Source organism: Indicator indicator, chromosome 4, assembly GCF_027791375.1.
Source record: "Indicator indicator isolate 239-I01 chromosome 4, UM_Iind_1.1, whole genome shotgun sequence".
NCBI lineage: Eukaryota > Metazoa > Chordata > Aves > Piciformes > Indicatoridae > Indicator > Indicator indicator.
In genome coordinates, this window is record NC_072013.1 from 11,851,943 (window position 1) to 11,866,119 (window position 14,177).

Genomic DNA, 14,177 nt, shown 5'->3' on the forward strand with positions numbered 1-14,177 from the left:
TCACTTTCTTATCTCGTAGGTAACTACAAACTGATCATTTAACTTGATCGAGAGTCTTTCAGAGGATTGAAGTTACTGATCTGTAACTTAAGTCTTCTCCCACCTTTTTTTTTTCTTTTTATAAAGGTAGGTGAGGCATGATGCTTCTCCAGCCTTCTGTGGCTTTCCCGTATTCCTGTAAATTTTCAAAGGTGGTCACTAATGCTTCAGAGATGACTTTGATTAGTTCCTTACATGCTTTCAGGTGAATGCCATTATTTCCTCTCAATCTGCAGCTGGTTTGTGAACATCTGTTAAGCCATTATTTTCTAGCCCTCTCGTTTCTCCCATTTCCAAATAACTTTAGCTTGTAACATTTCACTTTTTATTCTGGAGACTGAAGGAGTGTTTGTACTTCAGCCTTTGCATCATTTGTTTTCCTTTCCTGTTTGCCAATGAGAATGTAAATACCTTTATTTTCCTCTTCTAACATCGCTGCTTGTCTGCACTTTTCCTGTGACTGAAGAGCTCTTAGTAAGAGCTGTATTGGTTTTGACTAAGAGACCATCTAACCTAATATTCTTCTAGGAAAAAATAAAAATAGGACAAATATATATGCTATTTTCCAACTAATCTTCCAGCCTCCAGCTCCTTTCAGATAAGGGCATTTCCTGAGTCTGTTATGAGCTGTGTAACCGTGAACAATCAGTAGACTTGTCTTTCTAGTACTTGTCCTGTCTTCTGTAGTAAAATTTCCCATCAATTTTGGAGAAATACTGCCACACAAGTTACCTGCTGATGCAAAATCACACTTGTGATATTTTTTACGATGCTGACCCTCACTGGCTTCATATGATGATTGTTAGCATTTACTCTGAAGAAATGGTGAATAGGGATGGTGAATAGAGATGGTGAATAGTCTACCCCTGCTTACCATCTTTACACTACGAATGACTTCTCGGACCTTTCTTATGTTCCCTGTCTTGCATCCTAATTTGTTACATGGATGCTGTTCCATGGCAAAGAGAGGACTTACCTGGGTAGCATCTCTGGTTAATGCCTTTCTCTGAAGCCTCAGGACACTGAAAAGCAGGAACAAGAGTACTTCGTGTCCTTGTCCAGCTCACATGAGAAGAAGTGCTAAAATTCAGACTCTTTCAAAAAATGTATTGTGCAGTTTCATACAGCAAATGATAAACAGCCTCTCTTCTTTTGGTGCTGTGCTGAAATCAGGAAGAGTTTCAGATATTTCTCATGGGGATACATACCTGTGCTAAGATGCTGAGGGAGGGAATGGTGTAACTGAAGCCTTTCCTCTGGGATGGTGGGAGGGAATGTTGGACATGTTCTCAGACCTGTTCTCCCTTGCTCTTTTCAGAGATCGGCCAGCCTGGCTGAGACCACTTAGCAATGACAAAACAAAAGCTTCTGCTTGATGGGACGCTCTCCTTGTTTCTGATTGTGGCTTGTGAAGCTCAGCAGCTTCCAAGGAGTCATGCTGCTAGTACTGGTCCTCTCTGTGAGAAGGAGGCAGAGTCCCGGGGAAACCTGTTCAGCAGTGAGCAGCTGGATGCCTGGATCTGTTCCCTCATCGGTTCATTCATGGTGGGGCTCAGTGGGGTCTTCCCTTTGCTAGTGATCCCATTTGAGACAGGAGCCGCTCTGCGGACAGAAGGTAAGCCTGCTACCTGCATTAGTCTTTCTGAAGCTGAATGTCCTGTCAACAGAAATTGTCCTCTAAAATAGATCATCTGTTTCCTGCATGTTAGTCCATACCTGCCAGTTTGATAGGGAATCTTTGGAAGAATACAGGCCCTGATTTGAGCTTGTACAAAGAGTATTGTTTGTTTTGCACCGTGCTTGGTCCAGGACCATCCCACACACTGCTGCCCCAGCCAGGGAGTGCAAGGACTTTTTCTTGCACTTCAGCACTCGGAGTTTTGTGCTCCCTCCTTTGGAAGCTTGCTTTGCAGATTCTTCCAGTTTAGGTCTCTGTGCAAAATCTTATCTGAAGATGTTTTGGCTCCTGTCTGAGTTGTGATCGGTTTTTGTTTGAATTTGCGTTGGGTTTTTTTTCAGCTGGATCACACCGTTTGAAGCAGTTGTTGAGTTTTGCAATTGGTGGTCTACTGGGGAATGTGTTTCTGCACCTGCTTCCCGAAGCCTGGGCCTACATGTGCAGTGCACCAACAGGTACGAAGCCTTACGTGCTTAGAAGCAGATTGTGCTATGCTTATGACGTTTGTTGACCCCCTTCCATCTTGAAAACGCAAGACCAGCCAGGTTAGGTCAACCCAGAAACTGTTCTAGGCTGGTATTCTCTTTCAAAGAATGTGTAAAAGCACATGCCTAGGGAAGAATGTAAGAATAATAAAAAGAGATATAATACTTCAATCCGTATACTCTCTAGTCCTCCAAAAATTCTGAGATTGGAGGCTTCATGAGTTGGCCATAGTTTCTTTATGTTTAGTAATGGATTTCTTGTCTATCAACTTTTCCTGTCTTGCTTTTGTCCTCCTGTAAATCTCAGTTGATTTTCCTTTGTCCTTTCTGTAAGGAAGGTGAATGCTTCTTTGTTCTGATGGAAGGTTATGAATGTGTGAGTGGTTTGATATGTGAACTTGATATGCAAGACTTCAGGTGGGCATTCTGCCCCATCAGATGCGTCTTGTCTATAAATCTGTCCACCTAACAGTTACTCCTAGAAGAGCCTCTTTCTTGAGCCTAACCAGGCCCCCTGTGCTAGGTACTTTAACCTGTGCGAGCCCAAGTGTGTTGCCTTCTCAGTTTTTGCTCCCGGAAAAGTCATGGAAAATTGTCCGTAGAGCCAGGACTAATATGGGGGAGGTGGGCAGTGGGAGAAAAAGGAAATACAGGTGACAGAAATATGTGTTTGAAAGCAAACTAAACCCTGTTTGGTTTTGGATAGAGCTTATGATATCAGTATTATCTAAACCCTCAAATAGCCAGCCTTGCTGATGGTATCTCTGTGCTTCAGCAAGCCGATAGCATAGAGGGCAAGTGCTGCTGCATCCCGCTTGTTGAGAAACCAAAAAATCTTCCCTGCTGAAACTGAAAGGTGGAAAAGAATGCCTTGGGTTTCCCAGATTACCTTGCACCTGTGTCCTGGGATTTCACATCTGCCAGGCCTTTGGTCCTCTTCCTTGCAGCTCTAGCACTGCCACCAGAACCTGCTGTCCTTTTTTCCCCTTTCTGCAGTAGTTCCTAAATGAAACTGTTCTCCTGCTCGAGCTTGTTTGCTTCTGCCAGGCTGTTGTGAAGCATAAAGGTTTCCTTGACCCATGTAAGCCCCATTATAGAGTCATTCTGTTCTTCCAGTGCAATGCAATCTCCATCTCTGCAGCCAGGCTGAATGGATGATTATCTCACAGGCTTGGCTGTAATTGAAAAGAAAGTTTATAGCTTTGGGCTTAATAACTTGCACGGGTGTGGCAGAAAGGCAAAGGTGAGTCTATAGCTTCACTAATGGCAGATTTCATGTCAGGGCTTGCTGCTCAGTAGACACAGCTGCAGGATTTTTGTGGATGTAATCTTCACTTGCCTCTGGAGCTGAGGGAAATTCTCAGTATTGCCAAGAAATATTCTGGATTTCATTAAACATAAGGTGTGGGAGCTCTCCATCTGGAGTGTCCTAAGATGAAGATCTGTTAGTTCAAGAGTAACCAAGTTAAACAGATTTACTTTGAGATATATTTGCTGCTTATTCCTTGCAGGAGGTGTTTCCATTGTTGTTTCTTGGATTTTATCTTGGAGCTGCTGGCTAAACTGTCTCGGGTGGGGTGGGTTCACACATGGGAAACTGTGTATTTGATTGTGACATGAAGATTTCTCTCTTAAGCCTCAGGAGAAGGGCAGAGCTTTCAGCAGCAGAAGCTTCTGGGGTTCTGGGTGATCACTGGTTTCCTGGCCTTCCTGGTGCTAGAGAAGATCTTCCTAGAGAAAGAAGAGAAGGAGTGCCCTGATGTGGTAAGTTAGCAGCCAGAGGGGGAGGAGTGCTTTTTTTTTTGGAACATGGAACTAAATAACTCATCTGCCTTACCTAATGGGCTCAGCAAACAATCTTGGAGCTGCGAGTAGCTTATTATGGGCCTTGGGAGTTTTTTTGCCACTTCTTTGACGTGGGGCCCTAGAAGAAGATATTTCATCTCCATGGGTTTGTAGTTTTAGCTGAGATTTCTTACCTCTGGGCTGGTTTTGTCTTGCTGTGGTATGTGTAAAAGAGAGCTCCCCTTTTAGGGAGACTGGCAGCTGGGTCGCTCTGCAGGTGAGACTTTGTTCAAGTGAGCTTTGAGGAATGACAGCCAGCTGATGCACGTTTCACTAAGCCATTGTGACTCGCTCTCCTTTTGGATTCTAGATCAGGACAAAGACCAGCCTTCTATGGAAGGTGTTCCTCACTGCCCACTCTTCTTGGGTATGGCCTGGGCCAAATGTTTATTTGGGTAGCTTTGTGTGGTAGAAGGGTCTTACGGTTATCCAAGTAATAATAACTAATGGTTCAGAGGAGAGTCACTCATCTGCAAAGGGGCAATGTAAACAGAGGTACCAGAAAATAATCCTATAGAGGAGCCCAGCTAGTCCTCAGACATGCTCAACTCCTACCAGCAACTTGTAAGACGGTTCAGTCATTGCTGAGCCGTGACTTTGGGCAGGTGAAACTGTAGGTCACACACTGCATTAGAGCAATTAAGTGTTACTTTGGTTCAACATGAGACTTTGAAGTCTGAAAGGAACTTAATCCTCTCATTTACAGATCAGCTGAAGTCTGAGATGAACGTTCTGTTGTTTGGAAGCTGATAAATCCCAGCTATAGAATTATCTCTAGACTTAGTTATTCTGATGCACTGAGAACAGCCAGACCCTTTTTACCCTGTTCCCTACTCAGATGCAGTGGTATTTCTCTGGACACCAGCTGCCAGCAGGAGTGGCAAGCTCAGTCCCTTGTTTTTTTTTTTAGGGGAACCTGACTCAAACCAATGGAATGTGATTCCAGTTCCTCCTCTCTCTTTCTTCTTTCCTTCTCTTGGTGACTGGGGAAGTCTTTGCTCTTGTTGTCTCACAGTGCAGATGTCACAGTGCGCTCTGACATCTGTCTCGTTTTTGGCAGTTGTCACTGTTAAACTGTGGTGCTGCTGTTTTGCATTGAAAGGGCAAAAGGATTAGGGGTAAAGACTGGATTCCTGACTCTGCTTCATGCTCATTCACCACTGACAAAAAGGCAGTGACAATTTTTGTCCTGTAATTTAGGGCTGCAATTCCAAAGCACCAGCTGGAAAGATTCCCAATGGAAGTGGCTACCCACTGCCAAAGGTGGCAGGCCAATCCCAAAGAGCAGGAACAGATTCGACTCACTGTAATGGTTCCTCTCTTCAGTCTTGTCCAACAAGCAACAGAATCAAGGTAAGAAACCCACAAACTGATCTTCATATCTTAATTTTCTGGGCACATATTTCAGCATTCAGTCAGGAGGATGAGCTGTCTGTGGAAAGAGCTATGCTTGAGAGGAGAACCCAGTGTTTGAGTAGTGCTTAATTTCACTCTGTCCAAGTGTCCATCCACTTCACAGCAGGGAGGAAAGAGCAGACTTGGAGAAAATATGCAGTTTATTCAGAAGGGAAGTTGGTATTGTGAAGGCATAAGTCTGGTTATGTGTGTTTTGGCTGAATCTTGAGACTAAAGTACAGCACTTTCACACTTTGTTACTCTACATCTTATAGCCATTATATCTTTGTTTAATTGTTTTGTGCCATGATTTCTCTGCTCTCTGATGCCTGCACTGTACCAGTTGTGAGCTGCACATTCCCTTTTAAGGCACCTTTTGGAAATATTTTCATAGTTGAAGCTATCCAGTGTAAAACTTTAAAAGTTCAGTTTCTCATATTAGCAGTTTTTCTGCTGACAAAAAGGGGGGTTTGTCTACTTCTGCCTCCAAGCTGTATTTCCCATCACTTCCTTTGTACTGGACCGTGTCTGCCCCAGTGTGAGCCTATTCAGGGAGCTAAACAGGGAAAGAACTTGCTTTTTATTTTTTTTACTCCAACAGGTTTATTTCTCTCCTAACTGAACTTACTGAGTCAGTGTGGCATGTAGAGAGGCAGCCTGTAATACTGGGGTAAGGGAGATCAGCAAGCTCATAGGACTGGAGGTGGAGGAGGGAAAATGAGTACTGTAACGTGGGCAGTGGCTTTGCGAGTGGCTTTATTTTGCCCTGTGGAAACTCTTGAGTGGGTGAACATTCTTCACCACGAGGGTGGTGGGACACTGGAACAGGTTGTCCAGGGAGGTGGTAGAAGCCCTATCCTGGAGGTTTTTGCAGCCAGGCTGGATGTGGGACTGAGCAACCTGATCTAGTGTGAGGTGTCCCTGCCCATGGCAGAGAGCTTGGAACTAGATGATCCTTGAGGTCCCTTCCAACCCTGACAATTATATGATTCTATGATTAAAAGCAAGAGGTCTAAACAGCCACTTTGGCAGAGGGACATATAATTTGAGTTTGAAAGCCCATAAAAGTGTGCAAGATTGTAGGAGAGTAACTAACTATGGACAGAAAGTCTGGTTGCAGTGCCTAGCCCACACCTGGATATGTGGTCAGTCAGAGGTTCTTCAGTCTTTCTATTTTAAATCTGTTTTGCTCTAACTTTATAGCTCTTCCTACACAGTGTGAGATACGTGCTGAGGTCATTGGGTGATTTTGCTATCTGTCACATGCGTTTCATGTACAGAACACAGCACAAACTGCATGTTGAAACATGCTGTTATGTTAAGAAAGGTTTATATAAAGAACTATGGACTTTGAAGGTGCTTCGTCTACCACTGATTCCAAACAAATGAATTGCTGATGGGAGATACAATTGCTCAGGGCCTGGTCCTAATTTACAACATAATAATAATATTAATGCTAATTGATAGGGTCTTACGAAAGAGAAATTCTTGTCAATGAGGCATTTTTTCCCTTTTATTTGATTAGAAGATGATAATGACACTGACAAATGTATATAAAACATGACTTGATCCCACATTCTAATAAAACTAGTACTGCATTAAACCTACTTTGTAAATGTTAGCTGTAGTAAAAATCAGTTATTCTGTATTATCAACAGGGACTGGATTAATGCAGCCCTCTCAAATCTATTCACTAGTGGTTTATGATTTTTCCAAGTGATTGTTTATAAAGACAGTATATCTTCACACTTGCAGATACTACCATATTACTTAAATGGCACATTGTGACTGCATGAGGTCAGTGATACCTGCTAAACTGAGTAACTTAATCTAAAGATACGAATTTTTTACATGTCTTGATGCATACAAATACTAAAGAATAGATTAAGAAGGAATGCAGATTGTATTTACAAGATGGGGACAGTTTATAGGAAGTCAATTCCTCGGAAAAAGATATGAGAATCACAGTAGGAAACTGTCTGAACACATTCTTCCATTATGATGCTACAGCCAGGAGGATGGGTAAGTAGGAAATAGTATGTAAAAGAAGAAGCAAGTGTCCTCTTTCTGCATAGTAGTAATGGAACCGCTGTCTGACCTTTTCCAGTAGTATTGTTATTTACAAAATCAAAAAAACTACCGATAATTTGTACGGAGGTCAGGAAAGAGCTGAAATAATTATTTTAGGTTTGTAGTATGTCGTAAGAAGTGCTTTTCTTTAGCTCTGTAGACACGACAGATCAGGAGTGTCTCAAAGTACACAAATACCCATGTAAGAGGCACAACTAAATTTCCATAGTAAAAGCTATACCAAACAGCAGCAGACTAGAAATCAAAGACAACTCTGTATAACTGAGGGTAACCTGCCAATGGACCAACTTACCTTACAGACGTAGTAGATTCCTTATCAACTGGGCTCTTTAAGCTGTGATCTAAGCTGCTTTCTACAAAGTATACTATAGCCCAATAAATAGCGGACTTCTTGCAGAAATTGAATGAGATTACTTCAGTTGTGTTGCACAGAAGGTCTGGACAACCATGGAGAGCCCTTCTAGCTTTAAAATCCTAACATGTCTGCTCAGTCTTACAGACTGTTGTCAATATGCATGAAATAGAAACTAATGAGTTAACATGTATAGTTTTAACTTTCTCCTTCTAAGTATATAATCTGAATATTTTAATAGCATTTCTGGTAGGGGGGAAATTACCAAAACTATGAAAATATTCCTTCATTGTTAGTCTGTTTCCTTAGGCAACAGCATAAGCAATCATTCCATCTGTCTGTCCATCTGTTCTGCCCTTCATTTTCAATAACTTTTGAACTCGTAATTAAGTTTACTTGAGTTCAAGAGAGGATAGAAGTCCTAAGGGTAATCAAGTGTCTGTGAGTTCCATAAAATCAGCTTGGCCTTGGAGTCGGAATGCAAACTAATGCCCTGTTGACAGGCTCTGGCAGAGTGCAGGTGCTGCACATGGTGTGGTTCATCCCCTGCCAGGCAGAGCAGTGGGTAAGTCGCTGGTGCATGCAGGTGTGGGGAAGGGACATGAAGGGGAATGGTGTTGCTGAAAGTGGGCAGAGTAGGTGGTTGCAAAGAAAAGAGAGAAAGCCATAGCAAGTCAGGCTGCTTCTGTTCTACTGCTCACTCAGTAAACCCTTGCCCCCCCATCCCCCCGAAAACAGGGAAAGATGCTATTTAAACAAGCAAACCAAGTTTCAGGGCTTAATGATTTGCAAGCTGTATGCAGTCATCTTTTGTCCCTGTATATTAGAACTTCTGCTCTTTAACTGGTGCTGTAGATCAGTTCTGTCCCGCATTGCAGCCTTTACTCCGTCAACAAGGAAAAACATTGTTGAGTGTTTTTGCCTTGCTTATACTTTTATTTTTTCCTGTGGCACATGGGCTCCCTGCTGATTTGTAGAAGTATGTTTTATTGCACAGTGACATTAATTCTGAAGCATGAACATAAACACTTCATCTGGCTGTACTCTTTATGAGCAACAGGAACATCCTATTAGGAATTCGCAGAATGTAAATGTCAGAGGCTCATAAACTGTCACATCAACCCAATTTATTTCTGAGTACTCCAAGGCTTTGCTTCTTTCAGTGACAGCTTTTGCCCAAGCCACTGACAGAAAAAATCATAATGTTTTAATCATGAAGTCTATTTTTTCCCTATACAGTGGTATGGAAAAGCATTTTTGTGTAAATCTTATGCAAATAATTATTATGAGCCTGTGGGGAAAATGCAATCACATAAAATCCCAATATGAAAAGGAGAAATTTTAGGCAGTCATGTTTGACTGAAAATGAGGAATGAGAAGTAGAACCATTGTGTTCATGGGTCTGCTCACATGCATCCTTTTGTTTTCTTACAAAAACATGCAACTTCTGCATCTGCTTTGGAGAGGTTACTTAGACTATTACTTAAACACGATCTATAGTTAGGCTTTGCTTAATTCTTTGCTTTTATATTTAATCATCAATACACTTTTTAAAGTTTAGAGCCTAAGAGATGTCCTGAGATAGTGCAATAGAAGTGTTCCACAGAAAGGTGGTGCTTTGGAGAGAGAGACACCTTGACAGAAAGCCCCACCTGAGCTGTGGCATACAGATTGGAGGAAGAAAAGATGCCCCAGGCAGAGTTTGATAGAAACAGGGAAGAGGAGAAGACCAAAAAGAGCTTGTGAATCCTATCAGCACTTGTGTTTTTCCAGCTGAACTTTGCCGTCTGATGCTATGGTGAGGTAAGGGGCCTCACAGCTTCTAGACAGTCTATCTACTCACTGGATGCTGTCCTACATCTGGACTTACTGTATGCCAGCTTGGTTCTTGCAGTCCAGAGACAGCCTGTGTTGGTGAACACCTGATTTGATAATAATTTAAATTGCAGTGCTGTATAGTAAACTGCAGTATCTCAGGACATGCACATAGTAGTTTCTGTTACGTTTTTCTTCCATCAGACTTAAGAGCAGAAGAGCTGGAGGTGGTACCTTTACACACCACTTTAGGGCAAAAACTCAGAATTTGTCTGGGGATGACCATGGCTAGCATGATAGGCAAGTCCAACATGGATGTGTGAGGAAGCTACTTTATGCTTATAATGTTAAGAAATGTGGTTTTATGCAAATGTATACACATGCTTTACAGCCTTCTAGTAGGTGGGTTCTTTGTTACTGTCATCACTGCCTTCTCTTTTTATTCTTTGTTAAGGGAAAACAAACCCACAGACACAAGTGTTTTTAGTACCATGTTTGAAAATCAGTTATAAAAGCAATTTTGGCAGCATTTGTTCTGTTGCATTGTTCTCACCAGCTTTTGAAGAGGAGATACGGAACAGTTGGATATTAAAGTACATGACTAGAAAACAAGGTCAGGTCATATTGGAAGCCAGTCACCTGTGTAAATTAGTCTGTGTTACCTCAAACTGGTTCAATGTATGATCAGGCATATTCTTCGTTTTGGCTTTCTTCTTTTTCCTTTCTTTTTCTGTTTCTAGAGCTCTTTGTCATTTGCATAAGATGATTATTATAATCTCAGACAATATTTGCCTGCCCTAAAATTTAGTTTGCTGTAAAACTGAACATAACATTTAATTTGTACCTGAGCACTGACATAGTTTAAGATCCTCACCAGAAATACTATGTACTGACCATGACTCTGTATAATCTATGTCTAAGCCATGTGCTTTCTTTTATCTTGTTATGACTCTTCCTTTATCAGGGGCTCTTCCTTCTCTTTGCAGATTAGTGGATACCTCAATCTCCTGGCCAACACAATTGATAACTTTACACATGGCCTGGCAGTAGCAGCCAGTTTCCTGGTTAGCAGAAAGGTAAGGTTTCTGTCACTAGCTGCGTGCTGAACTGTAGAGGTCTGTTCTCAAGTGTGACACTCGTATTTCATGGAAGTTTCAGAGAAAATGGAAGCTACAATAAAAAGCAACTCTATCCAGACCCTCTGATGCAGAGCTTCTTCAGACTGGGAACATATTAGTCATTTGTAGTGGCATTAAGGGAAAGGTTAGCTTGTCTAGCCTTTCACTGAATTGACATGGTGATGAAAGTCTCATCTCTTAGAGCTGGGGGGCTTTTTCCTAATCATCTGTTCTCTGCCACAGGTTGGGTTCCTAACCACAATGGCCATTCTCCTGCATGAAATTCCACACGAGGTGAGAGGGCTTTGTATCTTGCTATCACAAGGGATTACAAGAATGCTTCATCCTCTAGGAAAGGGCTGAGGCTGGTTGACACTTTCTTGACCCTTTGAAAGCTGCTCCCATGGGGAGACTGGCAACATGGAAAACCAGGGAGTCTTGAAGCACTGGTCTTGTTTTGTGTGGCCTTTGTGACTGAGATTATTTGTTAGCTGTCAGCTCTTGATTTTCTTAGGTTGGAGATTTCGCAATCCTACTTCGGGCTGGCTTTGACCGTTGGAGTGCAGCTAAGATGCAGCTTTCCACAGCTCTAGGGGGGATTCTAGGAGCCTGCTTTGCAATATGTGCCCAGTCACCAAAAGGAGCAGGTGAGGCTCCCTGGGACCTTTGTAGGAACAGGAGTTGGGACCTATTGTCCCTGCACAAATGTCATCTTTCCCTTCTCTGTCTCAGTAATAATGAAAGCTTTCTGTGTTTGTGCAGGGGAAACGATAGCCTGGATCCTCCCTTTCACTGCTGGAGGATTTCTTTATATTGCCTTGGTAAATGTTGTGCCTGATCTCCTGGAGGAAAAGAATCCTTGGTAAGTGCTCCCTTCTGTTCAGCTTCAACAATTCTTGCTGCCAGGTAGCAGGAATATAACCGTTCCCCGAGCCTGTTCTGGGAGCACATGAATGCCAGTTTTCCAAATCCCATGGACAAGACTGGAATCTAAAGAGACTGTTGTGCTAGTTATTGCATTTATGGGACTATAGAGCCCTATAAAATATGAGAACATTCAGCTGGGTTAGTCCCAGAGATTGTGCTAGCACAGTATGTTTAAAAGACATAGAGATGCAGTGTTGAGGGACATGATTTAGCACCAAACTTGATAGAGTTAGGCAATGATTGGACTCAATGATCTGAAAGGTCTTTTCCAACCAAGACAATTCTATGACCACCTAGAGCAGATTACTCAGAAACATGTCCAGTAAAATGACTTATTCCCCAGGCTATCTTGTCAGCTTCTGGCATGTACTGGTTTGGGAACTATCTGAACCAGGGTCCCATAGAGATCTGTGTCTGATAACCACATGTGAACTTATCTTTCAGATGCTTCCCTCATCACTTGCTTTTTGAATCTATCCTTCGCTTTGGGCTTCTGCAATTTCCCTTTGGCAGCAAGTTTGCATAGTTTGACTGCACTGTGTAAAATGATGCTTCTTATTACTCACTTTTTAGCCTCTTGCTTACTGATTTTGATTAGATGCCACTGTGTTGCTGTTTTCTTTATCATTCATGATTTCATAATCTGTTATTATATCCTAGCTCAGTCATCTCTCTTCTACATTGGTAGATATATAATCTGGTAAATTTGGTGGTATTATTCTAGTTTCTTGCAGTCCAATTAAGGCTGTAGCAGGTAAAGCAGCTATATCACAGTCAAGTCCCTCTGAGTTCTGGCAGAGCTGTCCCTGAATGTTCAGGGGGCTATTTCAGTTGTAATGAGGTAGGTAACTTCGGTAGTTTATGAAGCCTTGGCTCACCTGGTTCATTTTGACTCAAAGAGTTAAGGAAATGCTCAGAAAACAGCTCCACATTTATAGCTGAGGAGGTAGGAACTTCTGGTGGAGAAATGTTAATAACCAGTTGGGAGCTTGCTTTTGGGTTGGTAACCTCTTGTGCTGGCAGAACTGATGGCAAAGAATGCAGAGGTACTTAGACACTTCAGCCCAGCATAAACCTGATCCAGTGCTAAAAGAATGGCAAAATTCATCACCTATTTTTTATTCTTGTAACTGTAGTTGTTAGTTATCTGAACATGCTGCAGAGGTGCTGGTTCTCTCATGAGAGAATGAGATAGATAGATAGATAGATACATACATACATGCATGCATGCATGCATATATACACACATAAACCTGGGCAGCTGCGTGACTGAATCAGCTTAAACTGATTTTGAAGCCTGAAGTTGGGCCTTGCAGCTGGGTGGACCAAGCACCTGTCAGTTTATAGACAACCTGTTTGCTGGAAGAGAGTCTTCCCGGCTGCATTAGTGACTTCATACAGCTGTTGCACCCTACTTGTAGATTTGGAAGGGCAAAGGACAAACCATTTGTGAGCCTCTACACTAGTGCCTATTGAGATTGGTCTATGGCTCCTCCTAATTTTGCTGTTTCTTTCCCAGGAACTCCCTGCAGCAAATTCTGCTCCTGTGTACAGGCATTACAGTCATGGTGCTACTCTCGCTCACAACTGAGTGACCTCTGCGCAGACCTCATGATGCTTCCCAGAGCCACCACAGTGACTCTGAGCTGTTACAAAGCAATAAGGAACACTAATGTTACTTCCTATATGTGTGCGTGCAGATCTGGCTTCTAGTATGAGAAGCAGGTGAGGAAGAGGTCTGGGCATGTAGGACTTCATTCCCTGGCTTTTCTATCCCTGTTCTGCTAAAATCCACACATCAGGGCTTCTGGATTTTTGGTTTGTTTCTTTTTTTTTTTCTAATGGAGCAAAAGATACAGCGAGCAGAAATGTTCCACAGCAAATGGACAATGTTTCATCCACTTCATTCCAATGGAATTGCACCTCCCAAGCTCTTGTGTGAAAACAGTAGAGATGACTCCAGTAGCTGATGAAGAGGAAGGACTTTTTCTACCACTCTAAGGGCTTGAGGCAGAACACAGATGGCAAAGCAACCATAACCCGACAGCTTCAGTCAGAACTCACTGCCCATGAGAAGTTAACAGTTCTATGAGATAGAGGGGGAGGGACCCTTTCTGACTTCTTTCCAGCTTCTCACTGACATCACTTGTTCCTAAAGGTAGCATCCCACCTCTTTGGTCTATTTAGTATTTGTTTATGTTGAAATTGAGCCAAAAGCTTGAGGTCACTACAACTAAATGGTTCAGTTTGGAGATTACTTGTCTCAGCCATAACCACTCCAATAGCCAGCACAGCAGAACTCTTTATCTGAGAAATGGTCAGTAAATGTTTCTTTGTTGGCCATACAACCAGCTCACTTGGATCTGGAAGGAAAGCCATGTAGCTGTTGCAGCTGAGCTCCCTTTCCTCATAACCATTAGATGAACGTGGCT

The 14,177-nt window shown here is 42.4% G+C and overlaps 1 protein-coding gene across 1 annotated transcript; it reads left to right on the top strand.

Moving 5' to 3' along the window:
• The first annotated feature begins 1,389 nt into the window (after positions 1–1,389).
• SLC39A13 (solute carrier family 39 member 13) lies at positions 1,390–13,576 on the top strand. The gene is made up of 9 exons (XM_054400513.1): positions 1,390–1,654; positions 2,059–2,172; positions 3,845–3,966; positions 5,248–5,400; positions 10,687–10,776; positions 11,062–11,112; positions 11,333–11,465; positions 11,581–11,680; positions 13,265–13,576. The coding sequence occupies exons 1-9, from the start codon at positions 1,390–1,392 to the stop codon at positions 13,338–13,340; spliced, it is 1,104 nt and encodes a 367-aa protein (XP_054256488.1). The 3' UTR covers positions 13,341–13,576.
• The last annotated feature ends 601 nt before the right edge of the window (positions 13,577–14,177 follow it).